General features: G+C 46.1%; 1 protein-coding gene across 1 annotated transcript; it reads left to right on the top strand.

Annotated features, from left to right (window-relative positions):
• The first annotated feature begins 1,002 nt into the window (after positions 1-1,002).
• Positions 1,003-21,058, top strand: LOC109864297 (branched chain amino-acid transaminase 1, cytosolic). Its single transcript, XM_020452002.2, has 11 exons — positions 1,003-1,187; positions 2,146-2,205; positions 6,723-6,923; positions 7,799-7,909; positions 9,402-9,521; positions 9,733-9,893; positions 14,664-14,806; positions 15,308-15,393; positions 16,712-16,852; positions 17,432-17,506; positions 19,371-21,058. Exons 1-11 carry the CDS (start codon positions 1,134-1,136, stop codon positions 19,407-19,409), a joined length of 1,191 nt encoding a protein of 396 aa, XP_020307591.1. The 5' UTR covers positions 1,003-1,133; the 3' UTR covers positions 19,410-21,058.
• The last annotated feature ends 1,744 nt before the right edge of the window (positions 21,059-22,802 follow it).

The raw sequence follows: 22,802 nt of genomic DNA, 5'->3' as shown, positions 1-22,802 counted from the left end.
AGGGGGGTGCTCCCCTGGCTGTTTCCTGAAGTCCACGATCATTTCCTTTGTTTTGACGTTGAGTGAGAGGTTATTTTCCTGACACCACACACTGAGGGCCCTCACCTCCTCCCTGTAGGCTCATCTCATCATTGTTGGTAATCAAGCCTACCATTGTAGTGTCGTCTGCAAACTTGATGATTGAGTTGAAGACGTGCATGGCCACGCAGTCATGGGTGAACAGGGAGTACAGGAGAGGGCTGAGAACGTACCCTTGTGGGGCCCTAGTATTGAGGATCAGCTGGGTAGAGATGTTGTTACCTACCTTCACCACCTGGGGGCGGCCCATCAGAAAGTCCAGGACCCAGTTGCACAGGGCGGGGTCGAGACCCAGGGTCTCAAGCTTAATGATGAGTTTGGAGGGTACTATTGTGTTGAACATCATTCTTACATAGGTTTTCCTCTTGTCCAGATGGGATAGGGCAGTGTGCAGTGTGATGGCGATTGCATCGTCTGTGGACCTATTGGGGCGGTAAGCTAATTGGAGTGGGTCTAGGGTATCAGGTAGGGTGGAGGTGATATGATCCTTGACTAGTCTCTCAAAGCACTTCATGATGACAGAAGTGAAGGCATACGGGGAGATAGTCATTTAGTTCAGCTACCATAGCTTGCTTGGGCACAGCAACAATGGTGAACATCTTGAAGCATGGAATAGGGAGAGATTGAATATGTCCATAATATACAAATAAAACAGCTTGTCTATGACTAATGGGAGACCAGTTGGAAGTAAGCTACAAAAAAAAAGGACATATGCCTATATCCACATGAGCTTCTATAGATAACCTTATGGAAAACCTATGACAACCCTGCTTGAGAAAGCCGTCTGGTTAAGCTTTATAATGTGACTGTCCCATGTGTGTGAGGGTTTATGCATGACCGCCTGTCCACAATAACATTTGTCCCACAAAATGTTATAAACCAAATCAAACATTACACATTTTCAACGAAAACCAATGTTGTGGTTGGCCCAGGCACCTAGATCTAACATTATACAATGGGCTTGACAGCGAACAAATGTTTAATCTGTAAGCGGTTTAGGAGAGTGTGTTGGTGACAGAGAGAGCGCGCGCGTCTTCGGTTGTGTATGATTCATCATGGCGAGTTCTACAGCCGTCCCCCCATCAGCAGCGAACGCTCCATCTCTCAAGGTAAACGTCCTCTTCCCAGTAACCGAAAAACGGCCATGCTGGATGACCTCGCCACTGCTAACCTATACGTTATCGTTGCCTATTTCTGAAAATGACGGGATAAGAATTCTTGACGCAGGTCACGTTCAGTAAACACTAAACCGCGTACGACCGACAAAGATATGATTGCAATTCAATACACTTGTTTCAACTGCGCTGTTTTTGTTGTTGTTGATATACCGATTTAAAAAACGATTTAACATATCTATATTGCTTTGCCCTATGTGTTTTGAGATGGCAGCTGTAGCATGTGACGACACATTTTATATAACTGCATCACGCCGACGGAATGTTCTGTTATTCGTCTGTTGCTCTTATAACCAGCCTGTCTATTACAGTAGCCTACAGTAGTAGCCTGTTTTTATAGGCTGCCTACCAATGGCTCATAATAACTATGAGGGGTAATCAGTGACGTTTTTTCACAGTATTTACTGCATGATCACATGTTAAAATAGCTTACATTATAGAATAGAAATCAACCACAATTATTATTATTATACCTGTTATTATTTTATGATTATCCCTTTGCTTGTGGAGTAATGGTAGCCTAATGTAAATGTAAGCCTTCAGTTCACCTGGCGACAGACTATCGTCTTTCTGCAGGTAAAATGATCTCCTGTGCTGAGCAGAGCAGGGAATTCAACCCTCACACAGGCCCTCACAGACAATACCTAGTCCTATCCTCATTCAATTTACGTCAGAAAACCTCACTGTTCTTTCCGACAACCCCATCTCTCCCTGCTCCCCATCCCATGCTGTTACCAATTATAATTTTTTAAATAACTTACCCTGTTATTCTATCATTGTCTGAATACATTACCCGAGTGTGAATTTTTTAATAAGCTTAGGCTTATAAGTAGTTGATTACAACCTATGTAAAGTTGTCATCTATATAAAGTTGTTTACAATGTCCCCCCAGGGCTCCGGTAATGATGTATCCAGCAGAAACGGCATGGAAGACAGTGTCCACAGCTTCAAGGTAACATTCTAATCATTCACCCGGTGGTATAATGTATATGGCAACGAGCATTATTCTGTGTAACACATTGTGATCGCTGCCTCATTCACTACAAGTGTGTGCGAAGGCATGTTGTACAGCAATGCTATTTTAATGTGGAACAGTTCAGATATTGCACATACAGCTACATTAGTAATTTATATTGCATGTAAACTGCAATCACAAGACATTTGAAGTTTGTCAGTGTATGGCAAACTGGAGACGCCTACCCCTCCAACTGCCCATTTCAGTGTGGTGAATCAGATTAATCACTTGCCTTCAGTGAGGAGCCCAGCTGCACCATCTTGATGTTTCCTGGATATGATTCTGATATTCATAAAACCTCCCCTGGTTGTCAATCAAAAGGTCCAGATCACACCAACAGCATGGACACCTCCCCCCACCCACATGGCTCTCCTAATGCCTCTCAGTCCGTTAGATCCAAAAAAAACACACACACCCCTACAAAAACAACAATACTTCCTCCTCAGCAAAATGGAGTCAAAGAAATCCACCTGAGATCCTGAGATGTTCATTTTATAGATCCATGGTGGTTAACCCCTTCTGGGGCCCCTCGTTTGGCTTGTGCTCCCCAGACCCCTGTGCTAACCACATACTCAATGTTGTTGCCCTTTGTGGCCCTCAGAGAGGTAGAGAGAGAGGAGGATGAGGGCCCTGGTCGATCCAGGAGGTCCTGTGTCGTCTCTGCTGAGAATCCACTTTCCCAGATCACCCTAAGCACCACCTGTCAGTCAGGCTGTGAGCTGTGACCTGTGGTTTGTTTTAGGTCTGATTTACTCTGCTGTCTAATGTTGCATAGGGAGGAGACAGCCAGGCAGGCGGCAGGCGCAGGTGGTGATTTGGTGATTAGGAGAAATAGAGGGGAAGAGAAAAGGTTGGAGAGAAAAGGGGTGAGAGCGAGAAAGAGAAAGAGAGAGAGATTTGTCATTGACTGTGCAGGACCATTAAAAGAGTTGGACACTGCTATAGACCATTTTAAGACTTTACATTCAGGGCTGGGTTAAGCCTATAATTAATTAATCAATGTCTGAGAAAATGGCCTCATAATACTGTAGATGCTACAGACTCATAATTGCATCAGGTCTGTAGTCTTGAACTACTGTACGAGCACCTCTGTAGTACTGTACCTGAGCCTAGCTTGTGTACGCTATAGACCCCTGTGTTGTTACTGTACACACTAGTAGGAATCTGACTCCTGTTTTGTGACCCACCTGAGCTGGATGTTGGAGGATTTATAGTTTGGTAATCCCTGACCAACGGAGCATGTGATGTTACACTGAACATGGATTACTTGAAACTCATTCACCTTACACAGCTAAGTCATGCTCACGTGTGCTATTACATTAGTTAACAGAGTTATCAGCATAAATGGGCCTATCTCAGATTCTTCACAGCAGGTCAGAAGTGATTTGTCATGCAACGCACTTCTTAAAAGACGTGTGTGAATTCTGAATTAATGAGAAGATATAGTCATCAGAAACTATACTGTATTTTATCAAATTTGATCACACTTGAAGTTTTAAAATATCAATCTGTCAGATTCATGGCTGGATAAGTAAATGGAGATATTAGACCGAAACATTGGTAACCATTGCTGTAGTCAATGATATGTGACTGTGAGAAAGAGAGAGAGTATTCTGATAGTTCTCTCTGACTGTTGGCCAGCACTACCCCTCTGTAATCTGAAATTACACAATGCTGCTACAGGTCTGTGTTTACACGTGCAGACAATTCTGATCTTTTTTCCTCTAATTGGTCTTTTGACCAATCCCATCAGATCTTTTCACGTGATACCTTTTTCACAGCTGATTGGTCAAAAGACCAATTAGTGAGAAAAAAGATCAGCATTGGGTTGACTGTGTAAATGTAGCCCAGGAAGGGTAGATCTGAGACAGACCTCATCCAGACAGGCACTGAGAGCAGCCAACCACAGCAGAGCATTTGCCTTTAGCTACTGATCTAGACTAAATTTGATATTTACCCCCACCCTTATGGTTAATGTTAGGATTGGGGGAGAGTTATCTGATCTGAGAACTGTGGTAAAGGCAACTCCTACCCTAAGAGCGTTTGTGTAAGGTGTCCTCTGTGGTTGTGTTCGTTTATTGAGTAGCTCATGTTCCTAGAAGTTAAAAGCCTGGGGTGTCCTCTACTGGCCAGCGGGAGAGTTGCAGAACTCTGAAGAGCGTGATGAGATACAGTGCATTTGGAAAGTATTCAGACCCCTTGACTTTTTCCATATTTTGTTACTTTATAGCCCTATTCTAAAATTGATTCAATTGTTTTTCCCCCTCATCAATCCACACACAATACCCCATAATGACAAAGCAAAAATAGGTTTTTAGACATTTTTGCAAAAGTATAAAAAAATACAACACTGAAATATCACATTTACATACAGTAAGTAATCAGACCCTTTACTCAGTACTTTGTTGAAGCACTTTTGGCAGCGATTACAGCCTTGAGTCTTCTTGGGTATGACGCTACAAACTTGGCAGACCTGACTCTCTCCGGATATACTGTCCCCATCCATATAGCCAGCTGGGTTCTCAGTACATTGCGCAGACAGGAATAAAGAACTCTCTGGGAAAAAGAAAGGTGGGGGTGTATGTTTCATGATTAACTACTCATGGTGTGATTGTGATAACGTACAGGAACTCAAGTCCTTTTGTTCACCTGACCTGGAATACCTCACCAATAAATATCGACCATATTACCTCCTGAGAGAATTCTCTTCGGTTATGGTCACAGACGTGTATATTCCCCCTCAAGCCGATACCACGGCGGCCCTCAAGGAACTACATTGGATGTAAGGCAAACTGGAAACCACATATCCTGAGGCCACATTTATTGTAGCTGGGGATTTTAACAAAGAACATTTGAGGAAAACACCACCAAAGTTCTATCAACACATTGCCTGTAGTACTCACGCTACAAAACTCTCGACCATTGGCTACAAGGTCCTCCCCTGCCCTCCCTTCGGCAAATCAAATCACGACTCCATTCTGCTCCTCTCTTCCTAAAGGCAGAAACTCAAGCAGGAAGTACCCGTGCTAAGGTCTATTCAAAGCTGATCTGACCAATCAGAATCCATGCTTCAAGATTGCTTTGATCACGTGAACTGGGATATGTTCCGGGTTGCCTCTGAGAATAACATTGACATATACACAGACACAGTGACTGAGTTCAACAGGAAGTGTATAGGAGATGTTGTTCCCACTGTGACTATTAAAACCTACCCTAACCAAAAACTATGGATAGATGGCAGCATTCGCGCAAAACTGAAAGCTAAACACCTTCTTGTCTACTTTGAGGACAACACAGTGCCACCTACGTAGCCCGCTCCCAAGGACTGTGAGCTCTCGTTCTCCATGGCCGACGTGAGGAAGACAATTCTGCCGGACCAGACGGTATCCCTAGCCGTGTCCTCAGAGCATGCGTGTGTTTACGGACATATTCAATCTCTCCCTATCTCAGTCTGCTGTCCCCACTTGCTTCAAGATGTCCACCATTGTTCCTGTACCCAAGAAAGCAAAGGTAACTGAACTAAATGACTATCGCCCCATAACACTCAGTTCTGTCATCATGAAGTGCTTTGAGAGGCTTAGTTAAGGATCATATCACCTCCACCTTACCTGACACCCTAGACCCACTATAAATTTGCATACCGCCCCAACAGATCCACAGATGATGCAATCGCCGTTGCACTGTACACTGCCCTATCCCATCTGGACAAGAGGAATACCTATGTAAGAATGCTATTCATTGATTATAGCTCAGCATTCAACACCACAGTACCCTACAAGCTCATCATTAAGCTTCGGGCCCTGGGTCTCAACCCCAAACTTTGCAACTGGGTCCTGAACTTCCTGATGGGCTGCCCCCAGGTGGTGAAGGTAGGAAACAACACCTCCACTACACTGATCCTCAACACTGGGGCCTCACAAGGATGCGTTCTCCCTGTTCACCCATGACTGCGTGGCCACACACGCCTCCAACTCAATCATCAAGTTTGCAGAAGACACGACAGTAGTAGGCCTGATTGCCAATTATGACGAGACATCCTACAGGGAGGAGGTGAGGTCGCTGCCGGAGTGGTGCCAGGAAAATAACCTCTCCCTCGACATCAACAAAAACGAAGGAGCTGATCGTGGACTTCAGGAGACCGCAGAGGGAGCACGCCCCTATTCTTATCGACGGAGCCGCAGTGGAGAAGGTGAAAAGTTCCTCGGCGTACACATCACTGACAATCTGAAATGGTCCACCAACACAGACAGTACAGATGTACAATCGAGAGCGTCCTGTCGGGCTGCATCACCGCCTGGTACGGCAACTGCACCGCCCGCAACCTTCACCTGTCCTCCAGGACACCTACAACACTTACAGCACCCGATGACATACAATGACATACAGTATATTACACCCAAAGCAGTGTGTATTATGAGTTTACATCTAAACCATGACCTCTATATTCCCCCCAGGCGGCTGACCTGGTCATTGAGCTGTCCCAGACCCACAAGGCCAAACCTGACCTGACCAATCTGGTGTTTGGAACTGTGTTCTCTGACCACATGTTGACCATAGAGTGGACAAGCAATGGAGGCTGGCAGAAACCTCACATCAAGCCCTTTGGTAACCTGTCTCTCCACCCGGCCTGCTCAGCCATGCACTACGCTGTGCAGGTAGGAAACACCACCTTGTTAGAAAGTTCATGTGTCTCACGCTGTCCATTCTTGCTGCCCATCTGACAGTGATGAAGACAACAGTGGAAATATGTCGGTGGATTGTTTAGTTATTTATGTATTTATTTTGTACTAAAATAACTTAGGCAAACTATATGTATTTTAAATATGTCTAATAACATTCATTCAATCAAGGATATGACAAAGCAGCAGGAGGCAAAATGAAGGATGGCAGAAATATTTACAAAATATTGGCGAAACGACTGTCAAAACAAACAACAAGTCTGCAAACAACCCAAATGAAAAGGAATAGGCTTAAACAGGCATTTATAGCTAATATAACTTACTTGGCACAGGAGGGGTTAAACAGGCTCTCACCAGCCTCCCAATGAGCAATTCCAACACTGGTAAAAATGTACAGATCAGCATCTACACTACAGGTATATCTACACTACAGGTATAGGACTTTCCCCATGGTCGTCACATCTTACAGCCCCAATTTCACTGTCTTCAATCAGGAAACAGACTGTGCTGCTGAGATGCTGAGAGTTTGTGTTGAGAGCTTAAGATGAATGCACTATACTTTAATTGTAGCTCTAATAAGAGCACAGCTAGGAAGGCTGAAGGACAGTGGATTGGACATAAATGGCCAACACAACACAGGGCTACCTTCCCCTATATGCACTGGAACTTACTATCACACACACATACTGTAGGTTCAGGAAGCCAATTTCCCATTCTGGTCCTCATTCATTAGGTTTACATTTACATTTTAGTATATTCACTTTGTTCAGAGAATGACTAGAGGTCAATGGTTCTCTCCTGTCTGCCAGTCTTAACCCCTGTCTCTTTCCTCTCCTCTGTTCTGCGGTCAGTTGTTTGAGGGTATGAAGGCATACCGAGATGCTGATGACAAAGTGCGTCTCTTCAGACCCATGCTCAACATGAACCGTATGGCCAATTCTGCAGAGAGGGCCTGCCTGCCGGTAAGAACACGTACAGGCTATGGTACTATACAGCACAAGCCTACACCCTGGAAAATAATACTCTATTTATTCTGAACAAAAAGCTTATTTCTATCAAAATTACATCCATGTTAGTGAGCATTTCTCCCTTGCCAAGGTATTCCATCCATCTGACAGGTGTAGCATATCAAGAAGCTGATTAAACAACATGATAATTACGAAGGTGAACCTTGTGCTGGGGACTATTAATGGCACTCTAAAATGTATGTATCAAGTTTTATGGGAGCGTGCAATTGGCATGCTGACTGCACTAATGCCCACCAGACCTGTTGCCAGAGCATTTAATGTACATTTATTTCGACCATAAGCCGCCTCCAACATTGTTTTAGAGAATTTGGCAGTACGTCCAACCGCCCTCACAACCGCAGACCACATGTATGGCGTCGTGTGGGAGAGTGGTTTGCTGACGTCAACATTGTGAACAGAGTGCCCCATGGTGGCGGTGGGGTTATGGTATGGGTAGACATAAGCTACGGACAACAAACACAATTGCATTTTATCGATGGCCATTTGAATGCATAGAGATACCGTAACGAGATCCTGAGGCCCATTGTCATGCCATTCATCTGCCGCCATCACCTCATGTTTCAACATGATAATGCACTGCTCCATGTCGCAAAGGATCTGTTCCTGGAAGTTGAAAATATCCCAGTTCTTACATGGCCTGCATACTGACCAGACATGTCACCCATTGAGCATGTTTGGGATGCTCTGGATCGACGTGTACAACAGTGTGTTTCAGTTTCCGCCAATATTCAGAAACTTCAAACAGCCATTGAAGAGGAAGGGCACAACATTCCACAGGCCACAATCAACAGCCTGATCAACTCTATGTTAAGGAGATGTGTCTCGCTACATGAGGCAAATGGTGGTCACACCAGATACTGACTGGTTTTCTAATCCACGCCCCTACTTTTTTTAAAAGGTATCTGTGATCAACAAATCCATATCTGTATTACCAGTCATGTGAAACCCATAGATTAGGGCCCAATTAGTTTTTATCAATTGACCAATTGACTAATTTCCTTATATGAACTGTGACTCAGTAAGATCTTTGACATTTTTGCATGTTGCGTTTATGTTTGTGTTCAGTATAGATACAGTGTCTCATATCTACAGTGTGGCATATCATATACAGTACAAGACTGGAACAATGTTCCCCAGGACATCAACATGTTTGTCTCTGATCCTGATCCTGCTAGTACTGACTTTGCAGATAACCTTTTAATTGAGAAAAACTTACTACGACTGTGGTATGTGGTTGTCTCACTTAACTGTCTTAAGATGAATGCACTAACTGTAAATCACTCTGGATAAGAGCCTGCTAAATTACTTTCTACAGTGTCTGCTGCAGTCACTGAATGTTCTGTTTGTTCATATTTTTGTCCCATTTCTCCTTTCCCGGCTCAACCTTTAATTTGTCCTCTCTCCCTTTCCCCCCTCCCTCCTCCAGGCCTTTGACAGGGCAGAGTTGGTAGAGTGTATCAGGAGGCTGGTACAGGTGGATCTGGAGTGGGTACCCAAGTCAGACTCTGCCAGTCTCTACATCCGACCCACTTTCCTGGGTACTGAGGTGAGGAGATGACCAACCAACCACTCTCTGTCTCCTTCTGTGAGGGACTGTCTCTTTCACTCTCGTATGCTGTGACAGGGCTACCTTCCCCTATACTTGTTGGTGAAGTAGTAATCATTCGTTTGTGAATAGCTCGAGTATGTCAACTATTGGTGTGTGTGTGTGTGTGTGTGTGTGTGTGTGTGTGTGTGTGGCCTGTGTCCCTTCCTAGCCGTCTCTAGGAGTGAAGAAGCCGTCCCGTGCTCTGCTTTATGTGATCCTGAGTCCTGTTGGTTCCTATTTCAGTACAGGAGCTAAGCCTGTCTCTCTCTGGGCCGACTCCAAATACATCAGAGCCTGGAGAGGAGGGACTGGAGACTGTAAGATGGGAGGGTAAGAGGAGGGACTGGAGACTGTAAGATGGGAGGGTAAGAGGAGGGACTGGAGACTGTAAGATGGGAGGGTTAGAGGAGGGACTGGAGACTGTAAAATGGGAGGGTTAGAGGAGGGACTGGATACTGTAAGATGGGAGGGTTAGAGGAGGGACTGGAGACTGTAAGGTGGGAGGGTTAGAGGAGGGACTGGAGACTGTAAGATGGGAGGGTTAGAGGAGGGACTGGAGACGGTAAGATGGGAGGGTTAGAGGAGGGACTGGAGACCCTAAGATGGGAGGGTTAGAGGAGGGACTGGAGATTGTAAGGTGGGAGGGTTAGAGGAGGGACTGGAGACTGGAGGATGGGAGGGTTAGAGGAGGGACTGGAGACTGTACGATGGTGCGTTAGAGGAGGGACTGGAGACTGTAGATGGGAGGGTTAGAGGAGTGTCTGAAGACGATAAGATGGGAGGGTTAGTGGAGGGACTGGAGACTGTAAGATGGGAGGGTTAGAGGAGGGACTGGAGACTGTAAGATGGGGGGGTTAGAGGAGGGACTGGAGACTGGAAGATGGGAGGGTAAGAGGAGCGACTGTAGACTGTAAGATGGGAGGGTTAGAGGAGGGCCTGGAGACTGTAAGATGGTGCGTTAGAGGAGGGATGGGAGACTGTAAGATGGGAGGGTTAGAGGAGGGACTGGAGACTGTAAGATGGGAGGGTTAGAGGAGGGACTGGAGACTGTAAGATGGGAGGGTTAGAGGAGGGACTGGAGACTGTAAAATGGGAGGGTTGGAGGAGGGACTGGATACTGTAAGATGGGAGGGTTAGAGGAGGGACTGGAGACTGTAAGGTGGGAGGGTTAGAGGAGGGACTGGAGACTGTAAGATGGGAGGGTTAGAGGAGGGACTGGAGACGGTAAGATGGGAGGGTTAGAGGAGGGACTGGAGACTGTAAGATGGGAGGGTTAGAGGAGGGACTGGAGATTGTAAGGTGGGAGGGTTAGAGGAGGGACTGGAGACTGTAAGATGGGAGGGTTAGTGGAGGGACTGGAGACTGTAAGATGGGAGGGTTAGAGGAGGGCCTGGAGACTGTAAGATGGTGCGTTAGAGGAGGGATGGGAGACTGTAAGATGGGAGGGTTAGAGGAGGGACTGGAGACTGTAAGATGGGAGGGTTAGAGGAGGGACTGGAGACTGTAAAATGGGAGGGTTGGAGGAGGGACTGGATACTGTAAGATGGGAGGGTTAGAGGAGGGACTGGAGACTGTAAGGTGGGAGGGTTAGAGGAGGGACTGGAGACTGTAAGATGGGAGGGTTAGAGGAGGGACTGGAGACGGTAAGATGGGAGGGTTAGAGGAGGGACTGGAGACTGTAAGATGGGAGGGTTAGAGGAGGGACTGGAGATTGTAAGGTGGGAGGGTTAGAGGAGGGACTGGAGACTGTAAGATGGTGCGTTAGAGGAGGGATGGGAGACTGTAAGATGGGAGGGTTAGAGGAGGGACTGGAGACCGTAATATGTAGCATTAGAGGAGGGATGGGAGACTGTAAGATGGGAGGGTTAGAGGAGGGACTGGAGACTTTAAGATGGTGCGTTAGAGGAGGGACTGGAGACTGTAAGATGGGAGGGTTAGAGGAGGGACTGGAGACTGTAAGATGGGAGGGTTAGAGGAGGGACTGGAGATTGTAAGGTGGGAGGGTTAGAGGAGGGACTGGAGACTGTAAGATGGTGCGATAGAGGAGGGACTGGAGACTGTAAGATGGTGTGTTAGAGGAGGGACTGGAGACTGTAAGATGGGACGGTTAGAGGAGTGTCTGAAGACTGTAAGATGGGAGGGTTAGAGGAGGGACTGGAGACTGTAAGATGGTGCGTTAGAGGAGGGATGGGAGACTGTAAGATGGGAGGGTTAGAGGAGGGACTGGAGACTGTAATATGTAGCATTAGAGGAGGGATGGGAGACTGTAAGTTGGGAGGGTTAGAGGAGGGACTGGAGACTGTAAGATGGGAGGGTTAGTGGGGGGACTGGAGACTGTAAGATGGGAGGGTTAGAGGAGGGACTGGAGACTGTAAGATGGGAGGGTTAGTGGAGGGACTGGAGACTGTAAGATGGGAGGATTAGAGGAGGGACTGGAGACTGTAATATGTAGCTTTAGAGGAGGGATGGGAGACTGTAAGATGGGAGGGTTAGAGGAGGGACTGGAGACTGTAAGATGGGAGGGTTAGAGGAGGGACTGGAGACTGTAAGATGGGAGGGTTAGAGGAGGGTCTGGAGACTGTAAGATGGTGCGATAGAGGAGGGACTGGAGACTGTAAGATGGGAGGGTTAGAGGAGGGACTGGAGACTGTAAGATGGGAGGGTTAGAGGAGGGACTGGAGACTGTAAGATGGGAGGGTTAGAGGAGGGACTGGAGAATGTAACATGGGGGGTTTAGAGGAGGGATGGGAGACTGTAAGATGGGAGGGTTAGAGGAGGGCCTGGAGACTGTAAGATGGGAGGGTTAGAGGAGGGAATGGAGACTGTAAGATGGGAGGGTTAGAGGAGGGCCTGGAGACTGTAAGATGGTGCGTTAGAGGAGGGATGGGAGACTGTAAGATGGGAGGGTTAGAGGAGGGACTGGAGACTGTAATATGTAGCATTAGAGGAGGGATGGGAGACTGTAAGATGGGAGGGTTAGAGGAGGGACTGGAGACTGTAAGATGTGAGGGTTAGTGGGGGGACTGGAGACTGTAAGATGTGAGGGTTAGTGGGGGGACTGGAGACTGTAAGATGGGAGGGTTAGAGGAGGGACCGGAGACTGTAAGATGGGAGGGTTAGTGGAGGGACTGGAGACTGTAAGATGGGAGGATTAGAGGAGGGACTGGAGACTGTAATATGTAGCTTTAGAGGAGGGATGGGAGACTGTAAGATGGGAGGGTTAGAGGAGGGACTGGAGACTGTAAGATGGTGCGTTAGAGGAGGGACTGGAGACTGTAAGATGGGAGGGTTAGAGGAGGGACTGGAGACTGTAAGATGGGAGGGTTAGAGGAGGGACTGGAGACGATAAGATGGGAGGGTTAGAGGAGGGACTGGAGACTGAAAGATGGGAGGGTTAGAGGAGGGATGGGAGGGATGGGAGACTGTAAGATGGTGCGGTAGAGGAGGGCCTGGAGACTGTAAGATGGGAGGGTTAGAGGAGGGACTGGAGACTGTAAGATGGGAGGGTTAGAGGAGGGACTGGAGACTGTAAGATGGGAGGGTTAGTGGAGGGACTGGAGACTGTAAGATGGGAGGGTTAGAGGAGGGACTGGAGACAGTAAGATGGGAGGGTTAGAGGAGGGACTGGAGACTGTAAGATGGGGGGGTTAGAGGAGGGACTGGAGACTGTAAGATGGGAGGGTAGGGGGGGACTGGAGACTGTAAGATGGGAGGGTTAGAGGAGGGCCTGGAGACTGTAAGATGGTGCGTTAGAGGAGGGACTGGAGACTGTAAGATGGGAGGGTTAGAGGAGGGACTGGAGACTGTAAGATGGTGCGTTAGAGGAGGGACTGGAGACTGTAAGATGGGAGGGTTAGAGGAGTGCCTGGAGACTGTAAGATGGTAGGGTTAGAGGAGGGACTGGAGACTGAAAGATGGGAGGGTTAGAGGAGGGACTGGAGACTGAAAGATGGGAGGGTTAGAGGAGGGATGGGAGACTGTAAGATGGTGCGGTAGAGGAGGGATGGGAGACTGTAAGATGGGAGGGTTAGACGGGGGACTGGAGACTGTAAGATTGGAGGGTTAGAGGAGGGACTGGAGACTGAAAGATGGGAGGGTTAGAGGCGGGACTGGAGACTGTAAGATGGGAGGGTTAGAGGAGTGCCTGGAGACTGTAAGATGGTGCGTTAGAGGAGGGATGGGAGACTGTAAGATGGGAGGGTTAGAGGAGGGACTGGAGACTGTAATATGGTGCGTTAGAGGAGGGACTGGAGACTGTAAGATGGGAGGGTTAGAGGGGGGACTGGAGACTGTAAGATGAGGGTGTTAGAGTAGGGACTGGAGACTGTAAGATGGGGGGTTTAGAGGAGGGATGGGAGACTGTAAGATGGGAGGGTTAGAGGGGGGACTGGAGACTGTAATATGGTGCGTTAGAGGAGGGACTGGAGACTGTAAGATGGTGCCTTAGAGGAGGGATGGGAGACTGTAAGATGGGAGGGTTAGAGGAGGGACTGGAGACTGTAATATGGTGCGTTAGAGGAGGGACTGGAGACTGTAAGATGGGAGGGTTAGAGGGGGGACTGGAGACTGTAAGATGGGGGGTTTAGAGGAGGGATGGGAGACTGTAAGATGGGGGGTTTAGAGGAGGGATGGGAGAATGTAAGATGGGGGGTTTAGAGGAGGGATGGGAGACTGTAAGATGGGAGGGTTAGAGGGGGGACTGGAGACAGAGTCTATGTTCCAATATCCTACATTTCACAAGTTAGGATTGGATTTTGTTACTGTACCCTTTGAGTAAAGGCAGGTCAGACATGACAGTATTCTTTTGAGATGCAGTAAAAATGCTTGCTTTGCAACGTGTTCTTCTAATTTGTCCTGACCCTGATATCCCCACCCTGCCAACACTACTAATACAGCTTTACTCCAGATTCAACTCTAAAGAGCTTTGGATTTCATTGTGACACCATTTATGTACAGTACACAATAGGGGCCCACGCTTGGTTACTCTAACGACCGGAACAGTGTCAAATCATTCGGATTGCGACACATGGAATTTAAATGTAAACTGACAACTCTCGTTTGTGGATTAAAATGAACGTGAACATTGGGAGTTGTTTACAGGAACTACGGAGCATCTATCTACGCCCAGTATGAAGCAGCGGATTATGGGTGCCAGCAGGTCCTCTGGCTGTACGGAGACGACCATCAAATCACAGAGGTCGGAACCATGAACATGTTCCTCTTCTGGAATAATGAGAATGGAGGTAATCATGATCACTTTCAGTGTCATGGCCAATGAGTTTAGAGATAATAACTTTGCTTTACTAGGGCTATTGCAGTTGGACAAGACCAAAGAAAATACAGGTTGCGTTCCCATGCTCCGACATTCCATGCATCAACCAATGGTTGCATGCCACATAATTGCTAGAACATATGACGTGGTTAGCTAATACTTAAAATTCCTATCCAGGCATTGTAAGATCTGGCATGCGTCAGCAACGTCTGAGCAGGGGAACACGACCGTCCTCCTCTGGATCGGTTGATATGGACATAATATTACTGAACAGGAAACGGATCTTTGTGTCTGATTGTACAACATTGACATCTAGTGGGCAGAGTGTATATCACAGCAGCTGCAGTCTCACATAGCCAGTGCTGTTCTTCACCTCTTCTCTTATCTCTGTAAACTGGGTTCAGATCGGATATTCCATTGACACTAAATGACCTGTTTAATTCATTTGTGCATCCAACATTTTTCTCTTCAGAGGAGGAGCTGGCAACGCCCCCTCTGGATGGAATAATCCTACCTGGGATCACGCGGCAGAGCATCCTGGAACTCACCAGGAAATGGGTATGAGAGAGAGAGAATTATATACAGTACATTCAGAATGTATTCAGACCCCTTGACTTTTTCCACGTGTTGTTATGTTACAGCCTTATTCTAAAATGGGTTAAATAGTTTTTTCCCCCTCATTAATCTACACACAGTATCCCATAATGACAAAGCAAAAAAAATTAGAGCTATCTTCTGTATACCACCCCTACCTTGTCACAACACAACTGATTGGCTCAAACGCATTAAGAAGGAAAGAAATTCCACAAATTAACTTTTAACAAGATGCGCCTGTTAAATGAAATGCATTCCAGATGACTACCGCATGAAGCTGGTTGAGAGAATGCCAAGCCTGTGCAAAACTGTCATCAAGGCAAAGTGTGGCTACTTTGAAGGATCTAAAATATATTTTGATTTGTTTAACTCTTCTTTTGGTCACTACATGATTCCATATGTGTTATTTCATAGTTTTGATATATTCACTATTATTCTACAATGTAGAAAATAGTAAAAATAAAGAAAAACCCTGGAATGGATAGGTGTGTCCAAACCTTTGACTGGTACTGTAAATAGAGAGGGTAAGAGGGGGGCAAGTACAATGTGTTCTCTAAGGGTAAGACACAAGATAGTTCAACAACAACACAGGGCACAAGCTAGGGGGCAAGAGAGAGATAGAGGGTTGAACTTTCCATGGCACTCTGGGTTTAAGGGAAAGATGGACTTGACACCCGCATGGACATACTAGCTGGGCTGCTTCCATCTACTACAAGGGCACAGGCACTATACCAGGGGTTATCACTGGCCATTAAACCAGTAGCCTGGTTGCCAGATCAGATACATGCATAGCATGACAAGGAATCTTGGGGGACTTGGCTAAAGCACAGGCAGCAAAGATACCACACTGAGGTGTGTGTGTGTGTGTGTGTGTGTGTGTGTGTGTGTGTGTGTGTGTGTGAGAGAGAGAGAGAAGGGCTCTCCAAACCCGGTCTTGGAGAGCTACCATACTGTAGGTTTTGACTCCAACCTTAATCTAGTGCACCTTATTTTAATCACTGGTTGATAAACTGAATCAGGTTAGTTACAACTGGGGTTGGAGTGAAAACCTACAGGAGGTTAGCTCTCCAGGAACAGGGTTGGAGAGCCCTGGTATATAGAGAGAGATATATAGGGAGAGAGAGAACTATTGTGCAGCATGCAGGAAGTCTTCAGCAGAGATGAGAAGCTAAGCGTTTCCAGAAGCCTGCCCTTGTATGAGTTTCATTAGGTATATTTTCCTCCTCCACTTCCCTCTCTCCTCATCCACCTCCCTCTCTCCTCATCGACTCTCCTCTTCTAGGGGGAGTTTAAGGTTTGTGAGCGGTACCTGACCATGGCAGACCTACGCTGTGCTCTGAAAGAGGGCCGTGTTAAGGAGATGTTTGGCTCTGGTACTGCATGTGTGGTCAGTCCCGTGGGACGCATACTCTACCAGGGAGAGGTACACAACCACTACTCACTACCCTTACAACATATGGATGAATGACTGAATGGATGACTGAATGGATGACTGAATGGATGACTGAATGGATGACTGACTGATTGGATGGATGACTGAATGGATGAATGACTGAATGGATGACTGAATGGATGGATGACTGAATGGATGGATGACTGAATAGATGGATGACTGAATGGATGACTCAATGGATGGATGACTGAATGAATGGATGACTGAATGGATGGATGACTGAATGGATGACTGAATGGATGGGTGACTAAATTGATGACTGAATGGAAGGATGACTAAATGGATGACTGGATGGATGGATGACTGAATGGATGGATGACTGAATGGATGGATGACTGAATCGATGACTGATTGGATGTATGTATGACTGAATGGATGTATGTATGACTGAATGGATAGATGGATGACTGAATGGATGGATGAATAAATAGAGGAAGGAATGATTCCAATCAAGCAATTTCACATGTTTAACACTTTGTCATAAACCGCTGAACAGCTACTCCAGAACATAGTATTTTTTAAATTGTGTGTGTGTGTGTCTCTCTCTAGAACCTACATATCCCCTGCCAGGACGATTTCCCCCAGCTGGCCTCTAGACTGATGAAGGAGCTCACAGATATACAGGTTAGATACACCCCACTGGTCACAGACATCAATTCAATGTCTATTCCACACTGGTTCAACGTAATTGAATTCAACCAGTGTGTGGTCAGTGAGACACGTGTAACGGAGGTAGATTGTACTTTAACCTCCTCTCGCGCTATCAAATTGAAACCTTTTCGGAGGCGCAGCTGGCTAAGAAGTTGTCCGGTTGGCGGTCACGTGTGTTTGCGAAGCAGTGGATCACTCATTTGAGCCCAGAAAGTGGACAGGGACAGTGAAGAAAGCTATACAGTTAGGCAAGCACAGTGTACTTCGTCACGCACGTAACCAAACACGTACGTATGTATGCAGGCACACACAGCAGATGTGGCCTCTCCCACAGTAATGGTAACAGCTGGATGGACGTTAGGGCCTGCCAACTGTCTGACCTAGACTGATGTCATCCTCAGCACACAGACTATTCCATAGAGATACATACTAGATTCATCTCGATTCTGTCTCCTCTGTGTTAGTGTATCAGGGCGGTTTTGTATTAGTAAAGTGTAGTGGGTATTCTGCCCTGTAGCTTGCCACATATCTGTATGTTCTACTCTCCATCACTTTGGTTAAGAGCTGTAAAGGGATACCATCCCACTCACCCTGCCTGCCCACCAGAATATCTGGTGTTAAACTGAGTGGGTCATTCATTCAGTGTAGATCTTTCTCAGTATCTCTCTCTCTCTGTCTGGCCATCTCTCTGTTACGTCTGTGAGTTTGTGTTCCTCTCTGCCTCATATCATTTCACCCTGTCAGGGCTAGGTCAGGTGATTATTGTTTCCCCTCTAAATCTCCTCATTGGCACAGCTTTGTGTAAGAGCTTGCGTGTGCCTCTTCTGCCCAATCACTAGTGCTGTGTGTGTGTGTATCTGTGCGTTTGTACCTGTGTGTGTATCTGTGTGTGTATGTGTGTGTGCATGCCTGCCTGCCTGTGTGTGTAAACCTTATCTGAGTGTATGTGTGGCCCTAGCGATAGCTTCTCCCCCCCCCCCCCCCCCCCCCTTCAGCTCATTGTGGCGCCGACACACACCCAGACAGAGGAGATAGGAGGAGGTTCATGTAGTAATGGCTGGGCAGGGATGGGAGATAGAGCAGACACACAGCCCTGAAAGCTCTCATTAAGATGCCTGCTGTAATTACACAAACTTAATTATTGTCTCAGCCTTTGTGATCAAAGCCAAGACACCACAAGGCTGCTTGAACAAGAGAGAGAGAGAGAGAGAGAGAGAGAGAGATAGGCAGGGAGAGAGGGGAAGGGAGGGGAGGGGAGAGACGGAGGAGCCTAATGAACAATAACATCGACAAAATTAAGAAAAAAAACTCCAGTTAAATCTGTTGACATTTAATTTGGATGAGAAACAGAATGGCATCCCCAAGAAGAAGACATTGGGCACAACAAACACGTTGTCTAAGACGAGGGGAGTGAGGGATGAGAAGAGGGATGAAAGACGGGTTTACTAACACGGCCCTCCGTTTCTCTTTCATGTTAATTAGAAATTGCATTTCTTTTGTTTCTCATCGCGGGTGCTTATTTATTTTCACGACTCCGTCCATTAGAACTAATTTGCAACATGAGACGTAAATAATTGGATTTGTCTCCGCGGTTGTCGCAGTTCAGGAACATTCTGTTTTGATTTGGTCGTTGTTTTGTGTGTGGCTGAGTTGGCAAGATTTCCTTGGCTTATTTGTTCTTTTGGTTTTGTGTTTTCGGTCGCACCATTCACTGTGTTGTAGCCAAGGAGTTGAAACAGTTTGCGACTGCTAATGTAATTGTTGGCCTGTTTTTATGCCTGTTTGACCCCAGTTTAACCTTTGACCTTCTGATTACCTTTTCTTTCCTTGGTCACAGTACGGCCGGACCCAGAGTGACTGGTCTGTCCTCGTGTAACCAAGACAAAGTGGTGTGGGTATCTGGGACAAGCACACACAAGCTGCGTATGCATATACGCAGACACACACACACACACACACACACACTCAGTTTGAAATCCCATAGGGTCAGTAGCAATGTTATTCCACTCTAACTCTGCTCAAATTGTGCACGACCTCCCCATTAACACGCCCTGCCCTGCGCAGAACTGACACGCAGACGGTGTAGATCTCAATAGTCTGCCCTGGTGTGGCAGCCCTGCTAAAGGGTTAGCTCTAAAATATTACCAGCAGAAGGTTTAGAGGAGTAGCAATGACCAGCAACTAATGTTCAACCACTTTGACTCAGTAGACCTTTTAGAAGGGTCATGTTACGTAGGCAGATGTTATGTATTTCAGTATCGTTACATGCACGTGTGTTGTTTGAACCCGTGCCATGTGAAAACCTTCTTTTTGAGTATGGCATTTCTATTTTTAATAGATGATTTTAGAATTGTATTTCGCACAATTATATACATTTTAATGTGAGCTTAAATGACGGAGCAAGTTTATCATGGAACGCAGTTTAGTGCTGCTAAAAGAGAATGATGAGTGAATTAAAAGAGGGCACCGGAAATAAGCCCTGATATATCAGAGTGAGAGAGATCCCTGACGCCTAGAGTGGTAGAATGATACACCAACCACTGGTATCAAAGAAAGCACAAGTCGAAGTAGCAGGTAGTAATATCATTCCACGCCAGTTGCTGTGCACAATCAAGTGTGTGATGCTTAATGTCAAAATGTATGTTATATCTACAATCTGTTGATGGTGACGTCTAATCAAACATAATACTGGTTATTTGTGTGGAGATGAACTATCATGGACCAATGTCTGTCATTTACTGTAGACCTGGATTGACCTAAATTTACTGTAGACCTGGATTGACCTAAATTTACTGTAGACCTGGATTGACCTAAATTTACTGTAGACCTGGATTGACCTAAATTTACTGTAGACCTGGATTGACCTAAATTTACTGTAGACCTGGATCGACCTAAATTTACTGTAGACCTGGATTGACCTAAATTTACTGTAGACCTGGATTGACCTAAATTTACTGTAGACTTGGATTGGCCTAAATTTACTGTAGACCTGGATTGGCCTAAATTTACTGTAGACCTGGATTGACCTAAATTTACTGTAGACCTGGATCGGCCTAAATTTACTGTAGACCTGGATTGACCTAAATTTACTGTAGACCTGGATTGACCTAAATTTACTGTAGACCTGGATTGACCTAAATTTACTGTAGACCTGGATCGGCCTAAATTTACTGTAGACCTGGATCGACCTAAATTTACTGTAGACCTGGATCGACCTAAATTTACTGTAGACCTGGATTGACCTAAATTTACTGTAGACCTGGATTGACCTAAATTTACTGTAGACCTGGATTGACCTAAATTTACTGTAGACCTGGATTGACCTAAATTTACTGTAGACCTGGATTGACCTAAATTTACTGTAGACCTGGATTGACCTAAATTTACTGTAGACCTGGATTGACCTCTCTCTCTATCTGCACAAGATCTGTTTTATGTCAAGTTCTATATATACGATGCAATGCGTTGAGTGATACAATATTGCCTGTTCTGTTGATCCAAATAATAAATATGCACCAAAACATACGTTTGTGTCTACTGCATTATGTTCAGTACAGTGTGTGTGTGTGTGTGTGGTTCCCCAGGGCAGGGCCTGTGGTTCTTGGCTGAGCTGCCTCCCAGTGAAAATAGGGCTGTTTGGTGCTGGTTCCAGCCCTGTGCCCTGTGGCAGGCTGGTATAGAGCCCAGCCCACATATCTTACCAACTTACCCCCTGGTACAGCTCTCAGCTCCCAAGGCCTTAGATACAGTACTTTTCCCCTTGCACTGTAGTCCTTTTTAACTGGTTGTTGATCGCATGCAGGACAGGAAACTGTAAAAAATTCCCCAACATGTGGCGGCTTGCAGGAGAATACTTCTCCTTTCCATCCCATCTCCTTCTCTCTCTTCTCCCTCTTCTCCCTCTTGACTCTAAGGATACATCTCATCTCCCTCTATTCTCTCTCTTCTCTCTCTTAGTCCTCTCCATCATCTCCCTCTATTCTCTCTCCTCTCTCTTAGTCATCTCCATCAACTCTTTCTTTTCTCTCCTTCCCCTCTTTATTGTCACTCTTCTTCTGTTTTCTTCTTTGCCTCCCTGCAGAGTGCCTTGGAGCGAGGAGCTTACACCCACCCACCCTCTTTTCTATAACCTGTAGGGAACACAATATATGGTCTATACTTGGCATGTAGCTTTCTCACTTATGGGTGGCACAAATTGGGAAATGGGCAAGGTATATGCAAATGAAATATTCTACTATTTACTGTAGTGTTTTTTGTGTGTATTTTTGCTGACTGTAATGTTTTTGTGGACATTACTGTAGTATTTACTACTGAGTGTTTTTGCTGATAATACTGTAGTTTTTACTATAGTATTCTCCAGTATACTACAGTATATTACAACATTCTATAGTATGTGTGTAGTATAGTACTCTACAGTATACTACAGTTTACTACAGAAATCTATAGTAAGTTCTGTAGTATTCTATAGTAAATTGTAATATTTTTTTCATGTGGTCCCCTGTGGTGTCGTAGCCCTACATCCAGAGACAAGCAGGGACCCTATCCACCCTCCTCTCCTCCTCTTAGCCTGAAGATAAGATGATGTTTTAATTGTCACATCTTATTTAGACAGCAGTGACATTCACTAGGGGACAGCACAGAGCGGAGGGGCGGGCCAGAGTAATCAGATGAGATGGAGAAGAGGGAGAGAGAGAGAGAGAGAGAGAGAAACCGCTGGCGCCCAGTCATCAAGCAGCTGCAGCAAGAGGAATTTAGCTCTGAGCGCTCTCCATCTTCCTCCCTCCCTCCCCTCCCTCGCTTCTCTAATCTCCGCTCTTTCTCTCCCACCGCCAGGGCATGATCTGATTTGACAAGCACGACACTGTCATCTTGAGTTTGTCCAATTTGAAATGCTAATTAGTGAACTCGCAGCCGTTTTGTTTCGCTCGCCGCTGTTGTTTGTCTTCTAGTTGTCTTCTCTTGACTCTTTCTCCTTCCCCTCTGCTCTTTCTGAGGCTGGAACTTCAGACCCTGGTCTGTGTCTGAGACGCAGACAGTGGAGGAAGATGGTATCAGGGTATTTAGGTCATAGCACCACGATGAGGAGTCCCACAGGACAAACAAAGGCGTCATGATCGAGGCAAACAGATGCGTCGTGATTGAGGCAAACAGAGGCATCATGATTGAACACAATCCTCTCTGATAGAGAGGGCTAATGGCTGGGAGGCCAGGAATGATCACCTAATGGCTGACGACTCGCTGTCTCTCACTTTCTCTCTCTATATGTTCT

This window comes from Oncorhynchus kisutch, linkage group LG19 (assembly GCF_002021735.2).
Source record: "Oncorhynchus kisutch isolate 150728-3 linkage group LG19, Okis_V2, whole genome shotgun sequence".
Lineage (NCBI taxonomy): Eukaryota > Metazoa > Chordata > Actinopteri > Salmoniformes > Salmonidae > Oncorhynchus > Oncorhynchus kisutch.
The sequence above is the reverse complement of the archived record's forward strand: the minus strand, read 5'-3'. Positions and strand labels throughout refer to the sequence as shown.